We start from the raw sequence: 17,315 nt of genomic DNA, 5'->3' as shown, positions 1-17,315 counted from the left end.
ACATGCAGAACCAGAGAGCGACTGTGATTTAGTAGGTTAATTTTATGGCTGGGAAACAAAAATATTTCTTATAACTCAGTGACATTAACATATATTTTTAGAATATGAAATAAAACCAGCTGTTTCCAGTAGAAACAGTGGACACTAACACAGAAATAACATGAGTGATGCATACCACAGGAAAGGTATTGTTTTTGGCATGTGTGGATGTACTGGTAGGTGTTTTTCCTGTGTCTTAAGCTGCACTAGCTTGCGGCCTTACCAGAATTCAATTAGCAGCCTTTTTAACATGGCTTTTTTTCTGTTAGTGCATTATCCACTTGTAGCTGTTCAATATTTAGTTTATAAGTCAAGTGTACATTTTTTTGTTGGTTTTTGTTGTTGTTGTTGTTTGGTGGTGGGGTTTTTTGTTTTTGTTTTTTTTTTTTTGTTTTGTTTGTTTGCTTGTTGGGTTTTTTAAAATGAGGTTTCTTTTGCAAGTTAGCCCACATGGGTGGTTAGAACCTCATCTCAAAATTCACCCAGTGGAAGCTAAAAGTTGCTAGTCTCTAGCAGCTCTTACATACATAGTCTGCATTTCTGGCTGTCCATATCCTAGCAGGTAATTGTTTCTGTCAAGATCCATCACCCTGGGCAGTGATTGACACATTTGCTGGCAGTTTCACCAGAGAGGTCAGGGATGGAGCAGGAGCTGTCTGCAGGGCTGTGCTGGTAGAGAGGGTTGAGCTTCGCCGAGAAGGCAGCCTGGGGAGTCTACCACCGTGGCAGACTGAGTGCTTCCTCATTATATGGACAGAGCACTTCAGTCTCCAGTCTTGTCAAGCTGTCACCTTTCATCTGCCATAAATCTGCTTGCTAAATAAATGAAAAAGGTAATAAAACATTTTTACTAGTCATGACAAAAGCTTGTCTTAGGAGAAGTTGAGAAAATAATGACCTGATTTAAATATTTATTAAATCAAGTAATTTTTGAGGCATCTTTAAGACCTGAAGGTATTTTATGATATGATAAAACAGTTGCATAATTCATGTTATATATTGCACCAGCCGTGCAGTGTTTCTCAGAAGAAATAAAACCATTCTCACTTTAATGTTTTTAATTTTAAGCTAGCCTGGCATTGCATGTTAACAGCATTTTTGTCCAATTTCTCAGTCTGCTCTCTCTTGTCAATGCCATCTGCTTGCTTGTTTTACCACCTCTTTAACCACCAGGTGATTTTTGCCATCTTCACCCTCCTCCTCAATATGCCCAGCAGGCCCATTTGGGTTTATGGGGTTAGTGTGCTAAGCAATATTCATATGTTTATGTAAATGTGTTCCCTATTCTAAAGAACCTTCCTCCACTTCTAGTTCAATAGCTTCTAAGTCTTCCAGCATCCTGGCTTTACAGCACTGAATTATTTTACTGTAGTCTAATCTGCTTGTTATGCCAGCTGGTTTTGTTGATCTGTAATGTATTCATCTATGCAATAGGTTCTACTCTAGCTAAGCACTTAATTTTAAGTGTGCAGGTAGACTTGGTGAAAAGAATGTGATTAGCTCAAAGCTAAGCACCTGCCTAAATGCTTTGCTGGATTGGAGGCTTAGGAAAGAGAGGAAAAGATTGGTCTAATTATGTTGAATGTGTTTTAGAGCTGCTTTATCCTAATAGCCTTATCACCAAACCAACTTCTGGTTACGGATACTCAACGTAGAGGATTTCTGACAGCTTGCCAGGCTTTTCTTTTCACTTCATAGTTTTCTAGATCTCTCCCCTGTCTTTTCTGAACTATAATCCTAAGCATGGTTTGCATAAGAAAATGTATCTCTGCCTCTTAGGAAGTAACTTCAGGGAAGCCATGTCTTAAAATACTGGATGTAGAAGGCAAAGAAAAGCTAGTGTCACCAGTTCATTTGATTTTTGTGTGTGTGAGGAGAGCAAAACATTTATACAAGTCCAGACTGCAGTAGCCCACAGAATAAATGTGGCAGTGAAACCAGATCAGAAAAAAAGGAGGAAAAACATAAAATGAATGACACAAGGGTTAAATTCTGCTCTGCTATTAATTTGGGCTGAGCCAGTGTTAGAACTATTGGGAAAAAAACAGAGGGATGTAAACCACTGAAAATTAAATCTGAAGAAAAGATGTACGTGTATTTTTCCAGTTCTAGCTCTTACCTGCTGATGTTTGTCTTTTTGCATTCCTCAAATCCTTGTGCCCTCGCTCCCACAGATGCCAGGTGGATTTGCAGGACTTAGTTTAACTCATTGGTCACTGTAAAACTGCCCTAAATCCAGTGTTACAAGAATTGCTGCTACTGTTTTCCCAAGTCAGAACTTCGCTGGACTGGGTTTTTGCTTTTCCCACTGCTGCATGGTCAGGGCATGAGGCATTGCTGAGACCAGAAAGCCAAGCACAACCCCAGGTGTTTTCAAAGAAAGGGACATTTGTCGAGTCGTCTTTGCACACCCTTCCTCTTCTGCAGTGTTGGGCTTGGATGTGTCATCATTTCTGAAGCCGTAACAAGTTCCTCATGGCATTCACACTGTGTAGTTTCCTGTGTGTTATTTTTCAGAGGCAGGGCTATACTATGGTTTTCTTTTCCCCTTGTTCCTCCCTACGTGAGCTTTTGGCATCCTTATCAAGGATGGCACTTGAGCAAATGCTTAACTTGATTGCCTGCCTAGACTCGAAGATAGAAATGGGCTTAGGCACTCTTGAAGAAGTATGAACTGAGGCAGATGTTTAATGCTTTTCCGAAGACGCAAACCAAATAAGTGCTTTCCCAGAAAGATTATTCATAATTGTTTTTTACTATATATATCATGATAGGGAGAGGGAGGAAAAAAGGAGGAAATAGCTGCATAGCAGTAGATTTGTAACGACTTCTCATGTTTGTGGTTACTTGCCACCATGGTGTTTTGAGCTGAATGCAGCCTATACATAGGGCAATACAGAGTCCCAGGCTTTTGCCTTCCTCCTTCTTTTTAACGGGCACGCGGCAGACAGTAGCGGGTAGTGAGCAGCTCCCGGCTCTGTGTACAGCTCTGCCCTGCCTTGCTGTAAGGATTTGTTCATTTTGCCTCTCTTTGTCTCTCTTTCCTTCTGTGCCTGTTTAAACTACAAAGGCTAAAAAGCGGGGAACTGGCTCCCGCTCTGGGTTTGACCCTGCCTGCCAAACCTGGAGGACTTGCTGCCCACTGGCATGTCAAGATGTTTTTCTAATACAAATAATTATTAAGAAATTTCTATTCTGCCACCTAATCATCTGCAGCTTGAGACTCTCAGTGCATTTGAGACTGACTGACCACTCCACCGTCAGTATGAATAAAGTTTGAGAGGTCTGGGGATGCTTTCAGGTTCTCTGTATTTGACATTGACGTCTCAGTGACAGCCCAGGTGCCAGACACTTGGGCCCACCCTGTGGACACTGTTGAAAGGTCCCTGAAGTGTCCCAAGGCAAAAATTCAGACAGAGGCATGCAGTTCCAGGGCAGCATCAGAAACGCTGGCTCAGTGTCCCTACAGCTTTCGTGCAACGTGGGCAGTCTTCCATGTACCTGCCAGTGCAGGATTCGCATTGGTTTTGATAGTATATGAGAATGCAAGTGGGTTGAGGCATTGGTCTTAACTTGCACATACTGTGAGCTATGTTCTCAGCTGTGAGGCTACATGCATAATGCTTTCTGCCTAACAGTTTTCTGTTTGTCTTTTGCAGCACTTTTACAGGCAGTCATAGCTGGTGATCTGCTGAAGGTAAGTACAGAGCACTGAGTGTCCGCTTTTCCATGGCTTTCTGCAAGTCTGATATACTGTAAATTTTATCACACCTCTGCTCAAAACATAAACAGACTGCTGTAGGGACTGCTGGCAAGTGCCATTTTACAGCCTTTCCAGGAAACCCTGAATATTAGGGGAATACATCAGCCAGGTGAGATGTGAAATCCGAGTGAATAGGATCTGGTGTTAGACAGCACCTTTCAGCCCAGGATTCATACCGCGCTGCACAGAGCAATGTGTCAGTCACTAACAGGGAAATTACTATACTGGCAAACGCAACAGTGAACAGCAGGGTAGTTCTGACACAGCCTTACACAGTAAAGGATATTTTACGGCAGTGAGGTTGGGGGCCGAGCCCCTGGAGTTGCTAGAGACTTCTTAACTTCTACCTAAGCAATCACCAGACCAGGTAGAACAAACCTCAGCTTGCTGTTTTATCATCTGATGGATGTCTCAAAACATGCAGTGTCTTGGGTATTTTTAGTTACTGGGAGGAAAAGGCGCCCACGAACAAATGTTTTGTGCCCAAAGTCTGAAGTTCCACGTCTGACAGTTATTCAGGCTGCATTTTTCAGTAGCCAAATCAGGATTTGAAAACATGCCCTCAAATCTGGATGAGGAGTGTGATTAATGATTGCAATTTTATCTGTGAGAAGCCAGCTTGGAGCCATTTGTAAAAAATGACAGTACTGTTAGGCCAACTCTTTGCCTGCAGGTGCCCCTTCTATACCTCCAACCCTGCACTTGCGGCTGCAGCATCTAGGGAGCAGTCCTTCAACCAGCAGTCATAAAAACTATTGTCCCTTTTCCGCTTCTAGAAAACTTTTTGCCTGTGTTTGCTTTGACAGGGAAACTTCTTGTCCTTCTTTGGATGTACTGCATCATAAATGATGCCTCACTGTCGCAATCCTTTCTCCCTTTTCTGCAGTGATCTGCACTGCAAACACTCCCCGCCGAGTTTGCAGCATTTCTGCGACCTGGCCAGTTGCTGTTTCTTGCCTGTTCTTACCCCACGTAGCGCTTCCCCCTCCACCAGCCCCGGGTAGGGGACAGAGAGTGAGAAGGGAGATCTGGGGCAGCTCAACCCCACCTCCCTGCCAATTTTTGAGTTGGATTTTTCTGGTTTACTCAGAAAGTGTTTGTCTCCTGCGCAGAGAAGAAATTGGAATTTTCAGTAGAGAAGCCAGAATTTTCTGTCAAATACATATATTTTAAAACATCCCAACTGCTTCACTAGAAGTGGTTTGCAAGCATTGTTAGCAAGTAATAATTCATCACCAGTAGAGTAGCAATGCCTCATTGTTTAGGAAGTACAAACTGCTCTTCTTAACCCATATAATTGTCAATACTTCTAGTTTCAGATATTTTTTTCATTGGGGCCTAAAAGCTGGCTTTAAAGTAATATTTTATTTCATTTTATTCATTTTTTTGTACTGATCGCCTATGAAAATTAGTAAATAATTTGCCTGCATATTTGTTTTTCTGCTCCTCCTATCTTATCCTTCTCCGTGTTTTGTTTCTTTTTTTTTCCAGTTCATAGAATGCTGTAAAAAAGGAGCCAATTTGTTAATCCAAGGACCTGATCACTGCTCCTTGTTACACCATGCTGCCAAGACTGGGCATGGCGAGATTGTGAAATACATCCTAGAGCATGGTGAGTCACAGTGGGCAAAGCCACCAAGAGCTGTACTTCGGCCAAGTGCCAGTCAGGTAAAACCACACCGTGTTGCTGGAAGTGCCCTCGCTCATCTGTGGTCATCCTCAGCAAAACGTCCACCTGCAGCATGTGTGAGCAGGAGACTAGGAATGTGGATGGCTCCAGATAAAGGGAAATTGTAGAAACAAAACTAAAGATAGCTGTTGAGGAACGTGGGTGTTTTCACAATTACATCAGTTGGGGGGCTGTGAAGAAGCAGTGCGGTGTTCTAGTTAGAACCTATGGCATAGGAATCCTTTGAACTAAGTTGTTTTTCAATTAGAGCGTATGTTGTAGAAAGCGTCTAATCTCCATTAAAACATTTACAGGGATGGACAGCCTATCCAACCATTGGTATTATTTCAGTATTTAATAACACACTGGTTAGGAACCTATGCATTTATTTCCAGATTGGATTTGCCTAGCTTCCCTTCCAACCCTCCAATACTATGTTACATTCAAGACCACACGATAACAAAAATTTATGATCTCCATTTTATATTTACATTTTTAGGTTGTGATCATGCCGTTTTCCTTTTTTTCCTTTCAAATCTTTTTACCATTGTCAGTAACAGGATTGAAGGCATGCTTACACAGGCTATGCAGCAATTTGTGTGTGTACATATTTTTGAGGCAGTCACATTTAGGAGTTTCTGCCTGTCGAACTACCGTAATCTTGTTCGCTGGTTGCTGGAGAGTGGTACAGTAATATTGTCACTGCTCTGCACGCAGAGCTAAAGTCCCAGTGATCAGCTTTCTGCACTGTAGGAAATGTTTTCTAGTGCTTTAAACATTCCTGTAACTCTTCTCTGATCCCTCTTCAAAATATCAATGGCTATTTCGACTTCTGGATGTCAAAATCAGCTATATTATTTCAGCAGCAGTGTGAGCACTAAACACAGAGACTGCCTCTGGCAATTGGAATAAGTGTTAGCTAATGCTCAAAAATTACTGCAGGGAGAAGAAAAAAGCACAACTCGGGAAAGACACAAGAATCCATCTGTTAACATTTGTGTTAACTGGGGTGGGATTTAGCTCGAGCTTGACTCCTAAGTTTAGTTGTTTACATATAGGTGTCAGGTAATCTGTGGGTCCCTGTACTGTCAACAGAGATCTATGCCTCAGTTCATTTGTTCAGGTATGGCAGAGGTATTGGAGGAGACCTGTCCTCTTCCAGTGCCAGATGGAAGTGAGGAGAGCATCTCTGATAGCAGCAGACTTCTTGGATGACTAGATCAAGGGCAACCCTAGTCAAGGTAGTCATTGGAGCCCAGCAAGTGATTTAGCTGACAGTTACCTGTGCACTTCATTTATTTAGCTAAACATAGCTATCTAATGTAATTTGCCCTTGGATATCCAGGACATCTGCATGGGTCTACAAGATAACATACAAGGCCTGTAGGAGACCCATGCTGGACTGGCACCTGAAGCCCAAGCAAGCAACCCTGTCATTCCAAATGCATCCCAAGGCTTGTTCCGTAGGCATATTGAATGGCACAAAATATCTGTGTGTGGGCAGCTGAACTGTGCCCTAAATATCTGACTGAGGGGGGCTGAATTTCTCTTTCACTCTTTTATGTATAAATACCTACATACGGGTAGCTAAGTGCAATTGGCCTTATATCCAAATATTGGCTAGTTTTCTCACCAGTTTAACAAGCCTTACCAGTGCTAACTCTACCTCCTATTTAACTTCTCTGGATTATCTCATTAGTCACAGTGCATATATGTGCCTCTGAGTTCTGTAGGCAGACATAATTTCACTTAATTTTCATACTGCCTCTGGTCTTTTCTCACACTGCATGTGACCTGTGCCAATTCACTGTCATGGCTGCATCTCCAGGATTTTTCTTAGAGACATATACCTTAACTTAGTCACAGTCTGACCCAGTTACCATTCCTTTGGTGAAGATTTAAAATGAGATCATTTAAGCTGGTAAGGATGTGAGCAGGGAATCCATGGGAATTTTTGAAGTGAATAGAGAAATGTGAGGGATTACGGACTGTTAGACAAAGACAAACCAGAAGGTTGAGCAAATGTCAGCTCAGTTCCTCTCTCCCCCCTTTATCCCCAAGGATGGCAGGAAGCTTTTGCAGCTTTCCAGACATACGTCCTCTGGGCTTCTCCAAACGCATTGTTCGTTTAACATTCTCCAGGGATCAGAGACTGCGTGGGACAATGCTCTAATAGAGGCCTCCTCTCTTCTCCCACCAAGCAATTAATGAAACTCATTTCTACCCTGGGCACTTCTCAGTCACAAACGAGCTCTCTTGCTGAATCATCATCATCATCATAATGTCCTTGTTTTTCTGTTGTGTTCTCTGGCATCTGGCATCTTCTCAACGTTAATTACTGTATAAGACCCAATCCAATGCTACTAATATCTGAGGCCTTCCCTATATCTAGCTTCTCATCTCTGCTAATATCAACCCTTGATAAAAATGAGTCTTACTCCTGTTCTGGCAATTACCTCTGCCCAGCCACACTTCCTCTGTAGTTTGTCTGCTTCCCATACATGACTGGAGATAGTTATATTAATTAAGGAGTTCCACTGTAAAATACCTTCCAGCACACAGCAGAGAAAACCTATTATTAATCACACAGGGAAGATCTTCTGAGTATCTTTAAAAAACAACAACAACAACAACAACAAAACAAGACAAGACAAAAACCACTGTACCAGGAATTTTAACTGCCTGGTTTGAAAACAGTGGGGTGAATCAAATGCGATACAGGAGTGGGGCCCATAGCACTGGGATTATGAAGGAGGGAAAATGGTGTAGTGATGCTGAGGCTGTCCTTTGTGGAGATGGCTTTATGCTTCTGCAAACATGCAGGGTACATTAATAGACGAGGTTATTCTGAGATCTTGATCAGAATGATTTCAGATGTTAAGGGGAGGAAAATAGCCCTTCTCAAATTAGAAAAAATAGAGGTGAGTCACACAAGGAGACTGCTGTGTACTGTTGCCAGATACTTAGCAGTGGACTAACACAAGCCTGGAACAGCAGCTGAAGCACCAATGTAGTAGGTGTCAGGACAACAGCTGCTTACTGCTGCATGAACAGTTGTGTTGGCTGCTGTTCCTGCAAAACAGTTTCTCTCTATCCCCTGTGCAGGAAGGGCAGATGCATAGACCTGTCTGTTGTTCAAGACTGCCTTCCCAAATCAGGGGTCTTTTGCTTGTAGTAGGAGGGTCACCTTTTAAGATCTGTCTGTAGCTGGGCTAAGAAACACATAGCTAGAAACTGAGGGCCAAACTCAGCAGGTATCAGAACCACATCTGTTTATTGCTCCAGTCAGCAACTGTCTCACACCCTAATGCATACACATTAGAGAAGAGTTAACTGTTTACTTGCTTAACACAAACAGAATTAAGGAAGGCTTAAGGAGGTCTGTTAGAAAAAGGACCTCCTAAATCATTATCTGTATTTGGAATCAAACTTGGCTTGGAGTCTTTATCTGGCAGTTGTGAACTATTTATAATTTATAAACATTATACAAGACATTCTGTTTGCCTTCTCCTTGTCTTCTCCTCTTCCCTAGAGGCTCAAAAGACAAGCAAGAAGTCTGTAATTCATCTAGGGTATTTTAATTTTAAACAGAAGAGAGGAAAGATGTTTACAGTTGCCTTAGGAGTTTGTGGTGGGGACTTCTGATGGAACGGTCAGTCAGTAGAGCATCCCATCCTGAACGTTTCTGTGACCTCAAACCTCAATGTCCTTGCTTCACTAGATACCATCCTCTGGTAAGAAAGATGATGCTTTCATTACTCTTAGCGCTGCAAATTCAGCAGTGAAGTGCCATTGGCGAGTTTGGATTTGCATCCTGACCAGATTCAGGAGTTCCAAAGAAGGCTTTTGGAAAGCTGTGACAGAGATGTATGTCAGGGGCAAAGTTTGAGTCGTCACCAGAAAGCAACACTGAGGGAGAGTGAGTTTACCTGACATTTGCTGGTATGTCTAGATTTGCAGACTGTTTTAAGGTGGTGGACATTTGTGAGGGGCCTAGGCAGAAAACAGCTTAGGCTTCCTAGAAGGCACAAGGTATAAAACAGTCTATTTTAATTTGCAAGTTTACCAAATTTTAGGTCAACATGACTGAGAGACTGTCACGATGGAAGGCATGCTCCCATAACCCTATTACAGTGGAAATTCTGAGCTAAAAGATGCTAGCAGTAAAAACCAGACACTGTTAATCTTCACATCAGGTAAAAATGAGGAGTGAGGACTTGGGGAAAGGCTTGAAATAGTTCTGACTTTGCAGATTACTATTATTGTAAAAATACTCCCTCTTTGAAGGTAAGGGACCAAATCCAGTTTTGTCCCCCAGATAACAACCTCAATCAAGTTATTAAACAAAGAGGGTTTTGACAGATGAACACCCAGAAAAGCTGATAATGTCCGACGTTACTGCTTAAAGTAAATACCCTTCTTCCCCAGTTGTACAAAGGACTGACAGGACAGGGGACTGGCAGGGGTTAATACTGTGGGTCTCCTGGGGGTAGCTGTAACCACATCCATTGGAGAGGGCAGGGTGTGCTGTGGGCCGGAGGCCTTTCGGACTGCATGGTGCTGTATATTTTGGAAATGCCTCCGAAATATGGTCATTTAGTGTCTCTTTTATGTTGCAGTGAGCTCAGCTAAAGGGCAGCTGCTTTTGAGCGTCTCCTTCCCTTCCCTCCTCCCATCCCCAGCTCAGGCTGCTTTGCCTCCTGAGAAACTGGAGAGGGGCTTTGGTGGAGTGAAAGGGGGCAGAAGGAGAGAAGGAAAAAAGTTAATAATTCTACACAGACAATCTATCGGAGATGTTAAGGAAAGAGAGTGGTCTCAGCTGGGCTTCCCCTCAGTGTATCATGCTTTTCAGCTCCTTTCATGCGAACTTCTCCCCCCACCCCCATGTCCTCGTTCCCCCCCCCATCCCCATCCTGCCATTCTTTAGCCCCCAAGACGCTTGCTCTCTTTCTCTCTCTCTCTCTCTTTTTTTACCCTCCCTCCACCTCTCCACACATTTCTATCTTTTGTTTTTATTTCCTCCCCTGCTGTTTTCCTTGATAGAAATCTCACTCATGCATTTCCCTTCCGGATTTCTATTGGGTTATTTTGTCCTCTCTCTCTCTGTGCCTTGGTCCCCTTTTCTTTCTCTGCCTCTTGTCCTGGAGTAAAACAGCCGCCTCCCCGCTGGGTCAGGATGACAGTGCCGTTAGCTTTCCCAGTGCCAGCCCTTCCCACATCTGTGCAGCTTTTGTCCCGGGGCAGAGGGGGATTTGGAATGGTCGGTTGGCAGCGCCAGGGAGACTGATGTAAAAATGAGGTCCAAAAAAGAGGGGAAAGGGAATTAAGAGGAGGGCGTGAGATGGTTTAAGAGAAGCACAAGGGAAAATAAAATAAAGAAGTAAAGGACACAGCTCAGGCTGTGTGTGACTTGGGACATTTCAGCTTCAGAGATAGGCCAGAAAGAATGAAGCCAATGAATCCTGGTACCATGTTGTGCTGCTAATCGATTAACCCCAATATCTGCCCCGTATGTATGACTGGGATGGAGTTGGGGCACTCCCATGAAATACGTTATTTGGGACAGTATCCAGGAGAGCGCCCTTCGCACACAAGCAGGAGGTACCTGGCACCTCCTCAGGTCTGTACTCGCAGGCTGCCCGCTCAGTCCTCAGCTCCTCTCCCCTAGCCTTGCTGTTTCTTCCTGCTCCACACCAGTTTTCCTTCACCCTTGGCTTCCTAGCTCTCCAGACTCACCCTGATCCAGCTTCTCCTCCCTCTCATTCTCTCTTATATTCTTCAAACTTCTCTCCATCCTTCCTCCTAATGTTTTAATGGCTTTTTCCACTTATCAGGGCAAGTACCTCCATGCCCAATGCAGCCAGCCCAGCCACCCTGTTCCACCTTTGCATCGCAACCTTCCTTGTCCCATCCATGAACAGAAATAGTAGTTTACTTGGCAGTATCTTTTCTAACACACTGCAGGCCATTCCTGGTTACCTGTCACTGGGATGCCGTATTCCAGCAAGCCATGGGGAATTGCCTTTATTTTTGAGAGGACATGATTTTCTCCTGGAATGTGTAAAGGAGTATTTTTTTCATCTGTGGGGTTTTTTTCTTTTTAGTTTCTCAGGCCTTATCTTTCTTTCCTCTCAACAAGGGGCCCTCCTTAGCCCCCTATATCCTTCTTCATGCTTATGGGAGCTCAGGGGTCGCGGGTGATTCTTCTTTTTGATAGGGAGGAGCTAACACATAACTGCCACGTGCAGAGATGAGGATGTGTGGTGGTAGAGTCAGGGTGCTGTGCATTAAAAATTGACAGTGGCTAATGAGTTTGGAGAACTGCCCTGATAGGTATGTAATGCCCTGTGCACTGGGGACTAAGCATGCTACTTTTCTGACCACCCCTTTCTCCTGATGACAGAAGATGAAGTGAAGGAGCTACCTCTGCAGCTCCAGCAGCCGAGGCAGCTAGCTGCCCCTGATGATACTGCATCTGTATGTTGTTAAGGCAGTGAGGGAGAGACAGGCTGCTCTGACCCATTTTGACGCACACTCAGAGTGAAAGGAGTGTAGAGAGGTTGTGTGTAGGCCTTTATAAGCAAGTAGCATGAAATTCCTCAGTTTCAGGTGAGATGTGCTGTAAGCTCTTGAGGACTCTTGAATTTCAAAGTCAAAGTGTGCTGAAGAGAAATATTCATGCACAGGAAGGAAAATTCCTGTAAAGTTTCACTGTTCCCCTTGCTAACTGCCCCATACCATCTGGCACTATGCTCCAGAGCAGTGGAGAGAAGAATAATAAGACAGACTGCAAAGGGAAAAGTTTTTGTCATTTCAAATGCTACCCAGACCCTAGTCTTTCCATATCACTGTAATTCAGTGATGGAATTTGCTGCTATAAACATCTGCCTGAGGTGAATATCAAGGACAAAAGAACATTACCATAAATGCATTATTTTGTCCCACTTAACAAAAATCTTTTCTGTTTTTCTTAATCTTACTTTCCTGATCATTGCTAACCAGTAGAGTACAGGATTTGCATATCAATATAAAGACCGCTGGGAATATTCCACCCTGATCTACATTCTGTATAATGCTATTAAATGGAGTAGCACAGGGATGTCATTCAGGACAGAATTTGGCTAATTTCAACTTCCTAATGACATTTTCCCTCTGGTACTAACAATAGATTTTAACTTGCAATATATCAGGGTTTCCAGTATATCAGCATTTTCAATGCACTGTACTTATGTGAACCACTTAATTGAGCAAGGTGAAGAGTGAGAAAATAAACTCCATGAATATTCATTCCCAGTATAATTTAGAGGCTGCTACTCCCTGGTGCTGACACTCCAGCAGTGACTGTGCATTCAGAATTTTGCTAGTGCAAGGGCTCGCACAAGCAAATACTACCTTGAAGTTTGGCATATTTGTGCAAGTTGAGCTTTCAGTTGGCTTCTTTTACATATTTGCACTGGGAGTCTTCTCCTGGTAGTCGTACTCTTCTAGCCATGCAGACAAATGCTATATGACATACCTGACTGTCTTTTGCAGGTCCATCTGAATTACTGGACATGACAGACAGTGAAACGTAAGTACAACCTACCCTGCCCTTCACATTATGTGCATTAGCCTAGCAGACTTCTCTTGTTTTTCAAGTGCAAACTTTCCAATAAAAAAGCTTGTAAAATGGCACAGCTCTTCAAAATCAAACAAGCAAACAAAAGGCCCCCTAAACCTGAACAACAACCACCTCATATGTGACTTTCTGGCCTAAAACAAATGTTTCTTGAATTCCGTAAAGGACTTCCCCTCTATTGCTTCCCATACTTCCTTAATCTTTCTAGAGGAATACAAGTCCTGCATTGTGGTTTGATGTTTCTGGCATCCAGTTACTGAGGGACCAACCTGAGGACTAAATTCCAGAAGTCAGGAAATTACTTTTCTTGGTCTACACCTTTTCTTCAGTCCCTTCTTGATTCATCCAGGGTGCTCTGCCTTAGCTGTCCCACGTGGCCACAACCTGTGCAGTTGAAGGTTTCTCTCAAGTACTTAGAACCTCAATCACCTCTATTATTATTAAAAAAAAGCCTTTACTTTCCAGTTCCCAGCTGCTCTACGTCTTGTATAATCAAGGTGTCACAAAGAGTATGTAAGGGAAGCATGAATAATCTTGGGAAGTATATGGAATATATGGGAAGCAAAAGTTGCCTTTCTCATAGGGGTTAAACCTACCATTCCTCATCCCACAGTGCCCTGCTCTGCTAACAGAGAACACCAGAAAGGTTCTGCACAAGGTGCATGTGTGCAGTCCAGGAATGATGGGGTCTGGATGGACTGTCTGTTTCTCTTCATCCAGTACCATAGCACAGCTACTGAAATAAAGTGCAAGTGAACATGGCTATGAGGGCTTCCCTTTACAAAGGTCCCTCTACCGCTAACTCTTGAAAAGGGAAGGTTCAAGCCGTAACTGGCAGCATGAATTTGTCTTTTGATCTTTAGGGGGAAATCGAATAGTATCCCATTCTGAATCTAGTTGTCATGCAACAGAGGCAGATTCATTAGAAGGTTGCCTAGCAATATTTCAACTTGCCCTGTCGTGGACTGAGGCTGAAATTCCTTTAGGCACTCTGACTTTCTGGGTAGGTAGGTGCAAAATTTGTCCTACTACATGTATTTCTTGTCATTTGTTATTTTGGAGGTTATGTAATGGCCCTACTTGTTGGATACTAGTATTGAGGACACTTTTTCAACCCACTCAGAGCATACTTTCCTCCTCTTCGTAGGCAAATCTAGATAGATTTCTTTAACCTTGATACTACAGTCAGTCTCAGAATCCTGTTACACGTAGCCCCAGTCTGAGTGAGGAGCATTGCAATAAATCTGCTCCCACTACACAGCCTTCTCCTTTGAAAAGCATGTATTCAAACTTCCCCAGTAGCTCACCAGTCCAGCAGTGGAAGACAAAAACACAGCTCTCGCTCTCATACGTCCAAGAGAGCAGGGTATCAGAACCAGGGCAGCAAGTGCACCAGTCATGTCTTTGATGAGCAGGATTTTTCTGGGATGCGTCCAAGAATGAGGTTGAGGAACGGAATTGCAGGAAGAAACAAATGTTGTTGCTGCTTTCCCTGCTGTGAAATAATGTGGCTAGTTTGCCTTTGCAGCAGTTAGCAGAACTGGTGGTTGGATGGGAACGTGACATTCAGTCCTTTGAATACATAAACCTGTGCATGTTTCTTTCCCACCCCTCAGAAGTTCTCCGTCTGCTATTTGTGCGTTGCAGGCTTTCCTACTGAGTCAAAGGATGTAGATGCTAAGGGAGAGAGTGCACGAGTCTACCTCTGCCAGCAAGAGGGAACCTCACAGAAATGCAGCATCCTTCTCTGTCTGTCCTCTGCACCTCATACTTCGTAAATGTACATTGGTGTGATGTGTCTCACTGCTGGTTTCTGTACTTTGGTCTAGGGGTGAGACAGCATTACATAAGGCAGCCTGCCAGCGCCACCGCGCCGTCTGCCAGCTCCTGGTGGATGCAGGAGCCTCTCTGAGAAAGACGGACTCCAAGGTAACCCAGCCCCGTCAACCAGTTATAAAATACTGCAGCCAAGCGAGACAGATCAGCATCCGTCCCTATTGTTTGCACGATTGAGGCTTCCTCGTGTGTGCCAAGAGCAGCTCTTTTTAAACAAGCAATTTTTATTTAGAAAACTGTATTGATTTAAACAAGTACAAGAGACTTCAGTTCAGTCCCCAACGTGGGTCATCTTCACCACAGTGAGAGCCTGGCCTCAAACTATTCGGTGCGTTGGGTGCAAATGAGGTGTCTCCACGGCACAGCATCCTCCTCTTGTGTGGTCAAAAGAGAGGCCTGTGGGCAAGGACCACCTGGGGGAGCCTTGGTTTGTGATTGCTTAGCATCTGTGAGGCTTGGTTATTGTGGCTGCCTTGCTTTGTGAGCATGGCTAACCATTTTCTTTTGCCCTTGCTTGCCTACACTCACTCATGTGACACTAACCACAACCCTCTCTTGGTGTACGCTTGGCTGAGAAAGAAGTCTGGGCAAAATTAAACCCTAGGAATATTCTGTCAATACAACAACCTGATCACTTAGGAACATGGTCCAGACGCTGCCCTTCTGGCATTTCTGAACATAAGCATCCTGTGGTCAGCAGCTGAGAGGTGGCTGGATCTCTAGGTTGCAGAGTCAGAAGCACCTTTGCTGCAGCAAGACAATTAAAAACAATTCCTACCATGTTATGCTGTATGGGGTAGCCTATAAGGGGGAGAAAGATCATCTCTTTTTCAGATGAGAGTACTGTACATTGCGAAAAATAATTTCCACAACAGCTGAAATCCAGACAAGTGGTTTCTGACTTGTTAATCTTCATCTGCCCAGAAATCCAAGGAGCAGGATTGTTTTTGTGGAGATACTTTAACAAGTTTCCAATATTTTTTCATAGACTTGTGGTCCAATTTAACAGTACTCATAAGATGCTCAGATAATAGAGTAGCAAGCTGATGCACTGAAAAACGATTTGTACTTGAGATAGAATGGGACACATTGAAATCATCTCAGGTGTTGAACATCTCTCTCTGCACATCCTTAGCAAAGTGTGTAGTCTGTGAAGTGCACTGCACTTTTCAAGTGTTAGCTATAGTACTGTGTGTCATATTCATTCACATGGGGATTGTAGCCCTAGAATGAAAAATCAGTTCCTTCCAGCATGGGAGCCCTTCTGTGTGTTGTATCAAATAGCATGTTCTTGCAGAACTGCATGATTTGTCCTAAACCACACAAGGACTTAGAAAATCTTCAGAATCTCATGACTGATAGAAAAACTTAACACCAACTTGTACAACAAATAAGTAAATTCTCCAAATTTGCTTCTGTCTTTCCTGTAGTAATTTCTCCAGGTCATGCTTTCATCTGTTCTTCTAAATATGTTAGCACAAGACTTTCTTTTCATGTTTCTTTATTATAGGGTAAGACCCCTCGTGACAGGGCTCAGCAAGCTGGTGACCCAGATCTGGCCTCCTACCTGGAGAGTCGACAAAACTACCAAATGGTTTCACATGAGGATCTGGAGACAGCAGTCTGATGTCTGAAAACATCGAAGATGATGATCCTTGGAAATCGCAAGGCTGCACCTGAAGCACTCAGGCATCGTATGAGGAAGAAGCTGATGGAATCAATGTGTCTCTGACTCTCATGGAAAATACCTGAGGACATGCCACCAGTTTCTAAGGGCTACTGAGTCTTGCCACGGAACAGTTAGGTTCCATAAGTTAGCCCATGATGGATGAGGCGGGACACTCAAAGGTCTGTGGAATCCATGGGCCACGGAAATTTACCTTTATTGCTTCCAGCAAGTAGCATGAACTTCTCCCATGTTCATCTGTACAATTTATTTAAAAAAAAAAAAAGGAAAGAGAAAAGAGGGTGTGGGGGAACCAAACTAACTGGGACATTAAAATACCCAACCAGGCCCTCCTCCATACCTACAGTTCCCTGCATTCCTTTTATTCTCCCATTCCCCTCACTTCTCATCAGTTCAATAGTACCTTTTATCTCTGCGTTAAGTCTTCACAAATGGTCAGGCAGTAGCAAAAAATTTGAGGAGCTCTGGATGCCCTTAGGAAAAATCCAGTGTTTTCACTGGCTGCATTCCTTCCTTCGCTGTCCTCTCAGAAGCTGCATCCTCAGTGCCCAATCACCGGGGAGTTTTCTCACTTTTGGAGAGGACTCTGCCTATTGCCTTGTTTCCCAGGGTGTGGGGCACAGTTAGACTTACAGCAGTAACAAAACCTAACCTCCTCATTGTTGCTGGGTATACGGTTACAGTATCCTCATGAGACAGTCAT

The 17,315-nt window shown here is 43.5% G+C and overlaps 1 protein-coding gene across 1 annotated transcript in view; it reads left to right on the top strand.

Annotated features, from left to right (window-relative positions):
- Window positions 1–17,016, top strand: part of DGKI (diacylglycerol kinase, iota) — a 121,375-nt gene extending 104,359 nt beyond the window's left edge. Inside the window, exons 27-31 of the mRNA XM_010566252.1 lie at window positions 3,699–3,736; window positions 5,294–5,414; window positions 13,005–13,041; window positions 14,919–15,018; window positions 16,436–17,016. Coding sequence (XP_010564554.1) covers window positions 3,699–3,736; window positions 5,294–5,414; window positions 13,005–13,041; window positions 14,919–15,018; window positions 16,436–16,552 — 413 coding nt within the window. The 3' untranslated portion in view covers window positions 16,553–17,016. The remainder of the gene's footprint in view (window positions 1–3,698; window positions 3,737–5,293; window positions 5,415–13,004; window positions 13,042–14,918; window positions 15,019–16,435) is intronic.
- Window positions 17,017–17,315: the final 299 nt, after the last annotated feature.

The sequence above is a fragment of the Haliaeetus leucocephalus genome, unplaced genomic scaffold, assembly GCF_000737465.1.
Source record: "Haliaeetus leucocephalus isolate CR32 unplaced genomic scaffold, Haliaeetus_leucocephalus-4.0 Scaffold206, whole genome shotgun sequence".
Lineage (NCBI taxonomy): Eukaryota > Metazoa > Chordata > Aves > Accipitriformes > Accipitridae > Haliaeetus > Haliaeetus leucocephalus.
Note: the sequence above shows the minus strand (reverse complement) of the source record. Positions and strands in the feature narration are given on the sequence as shown.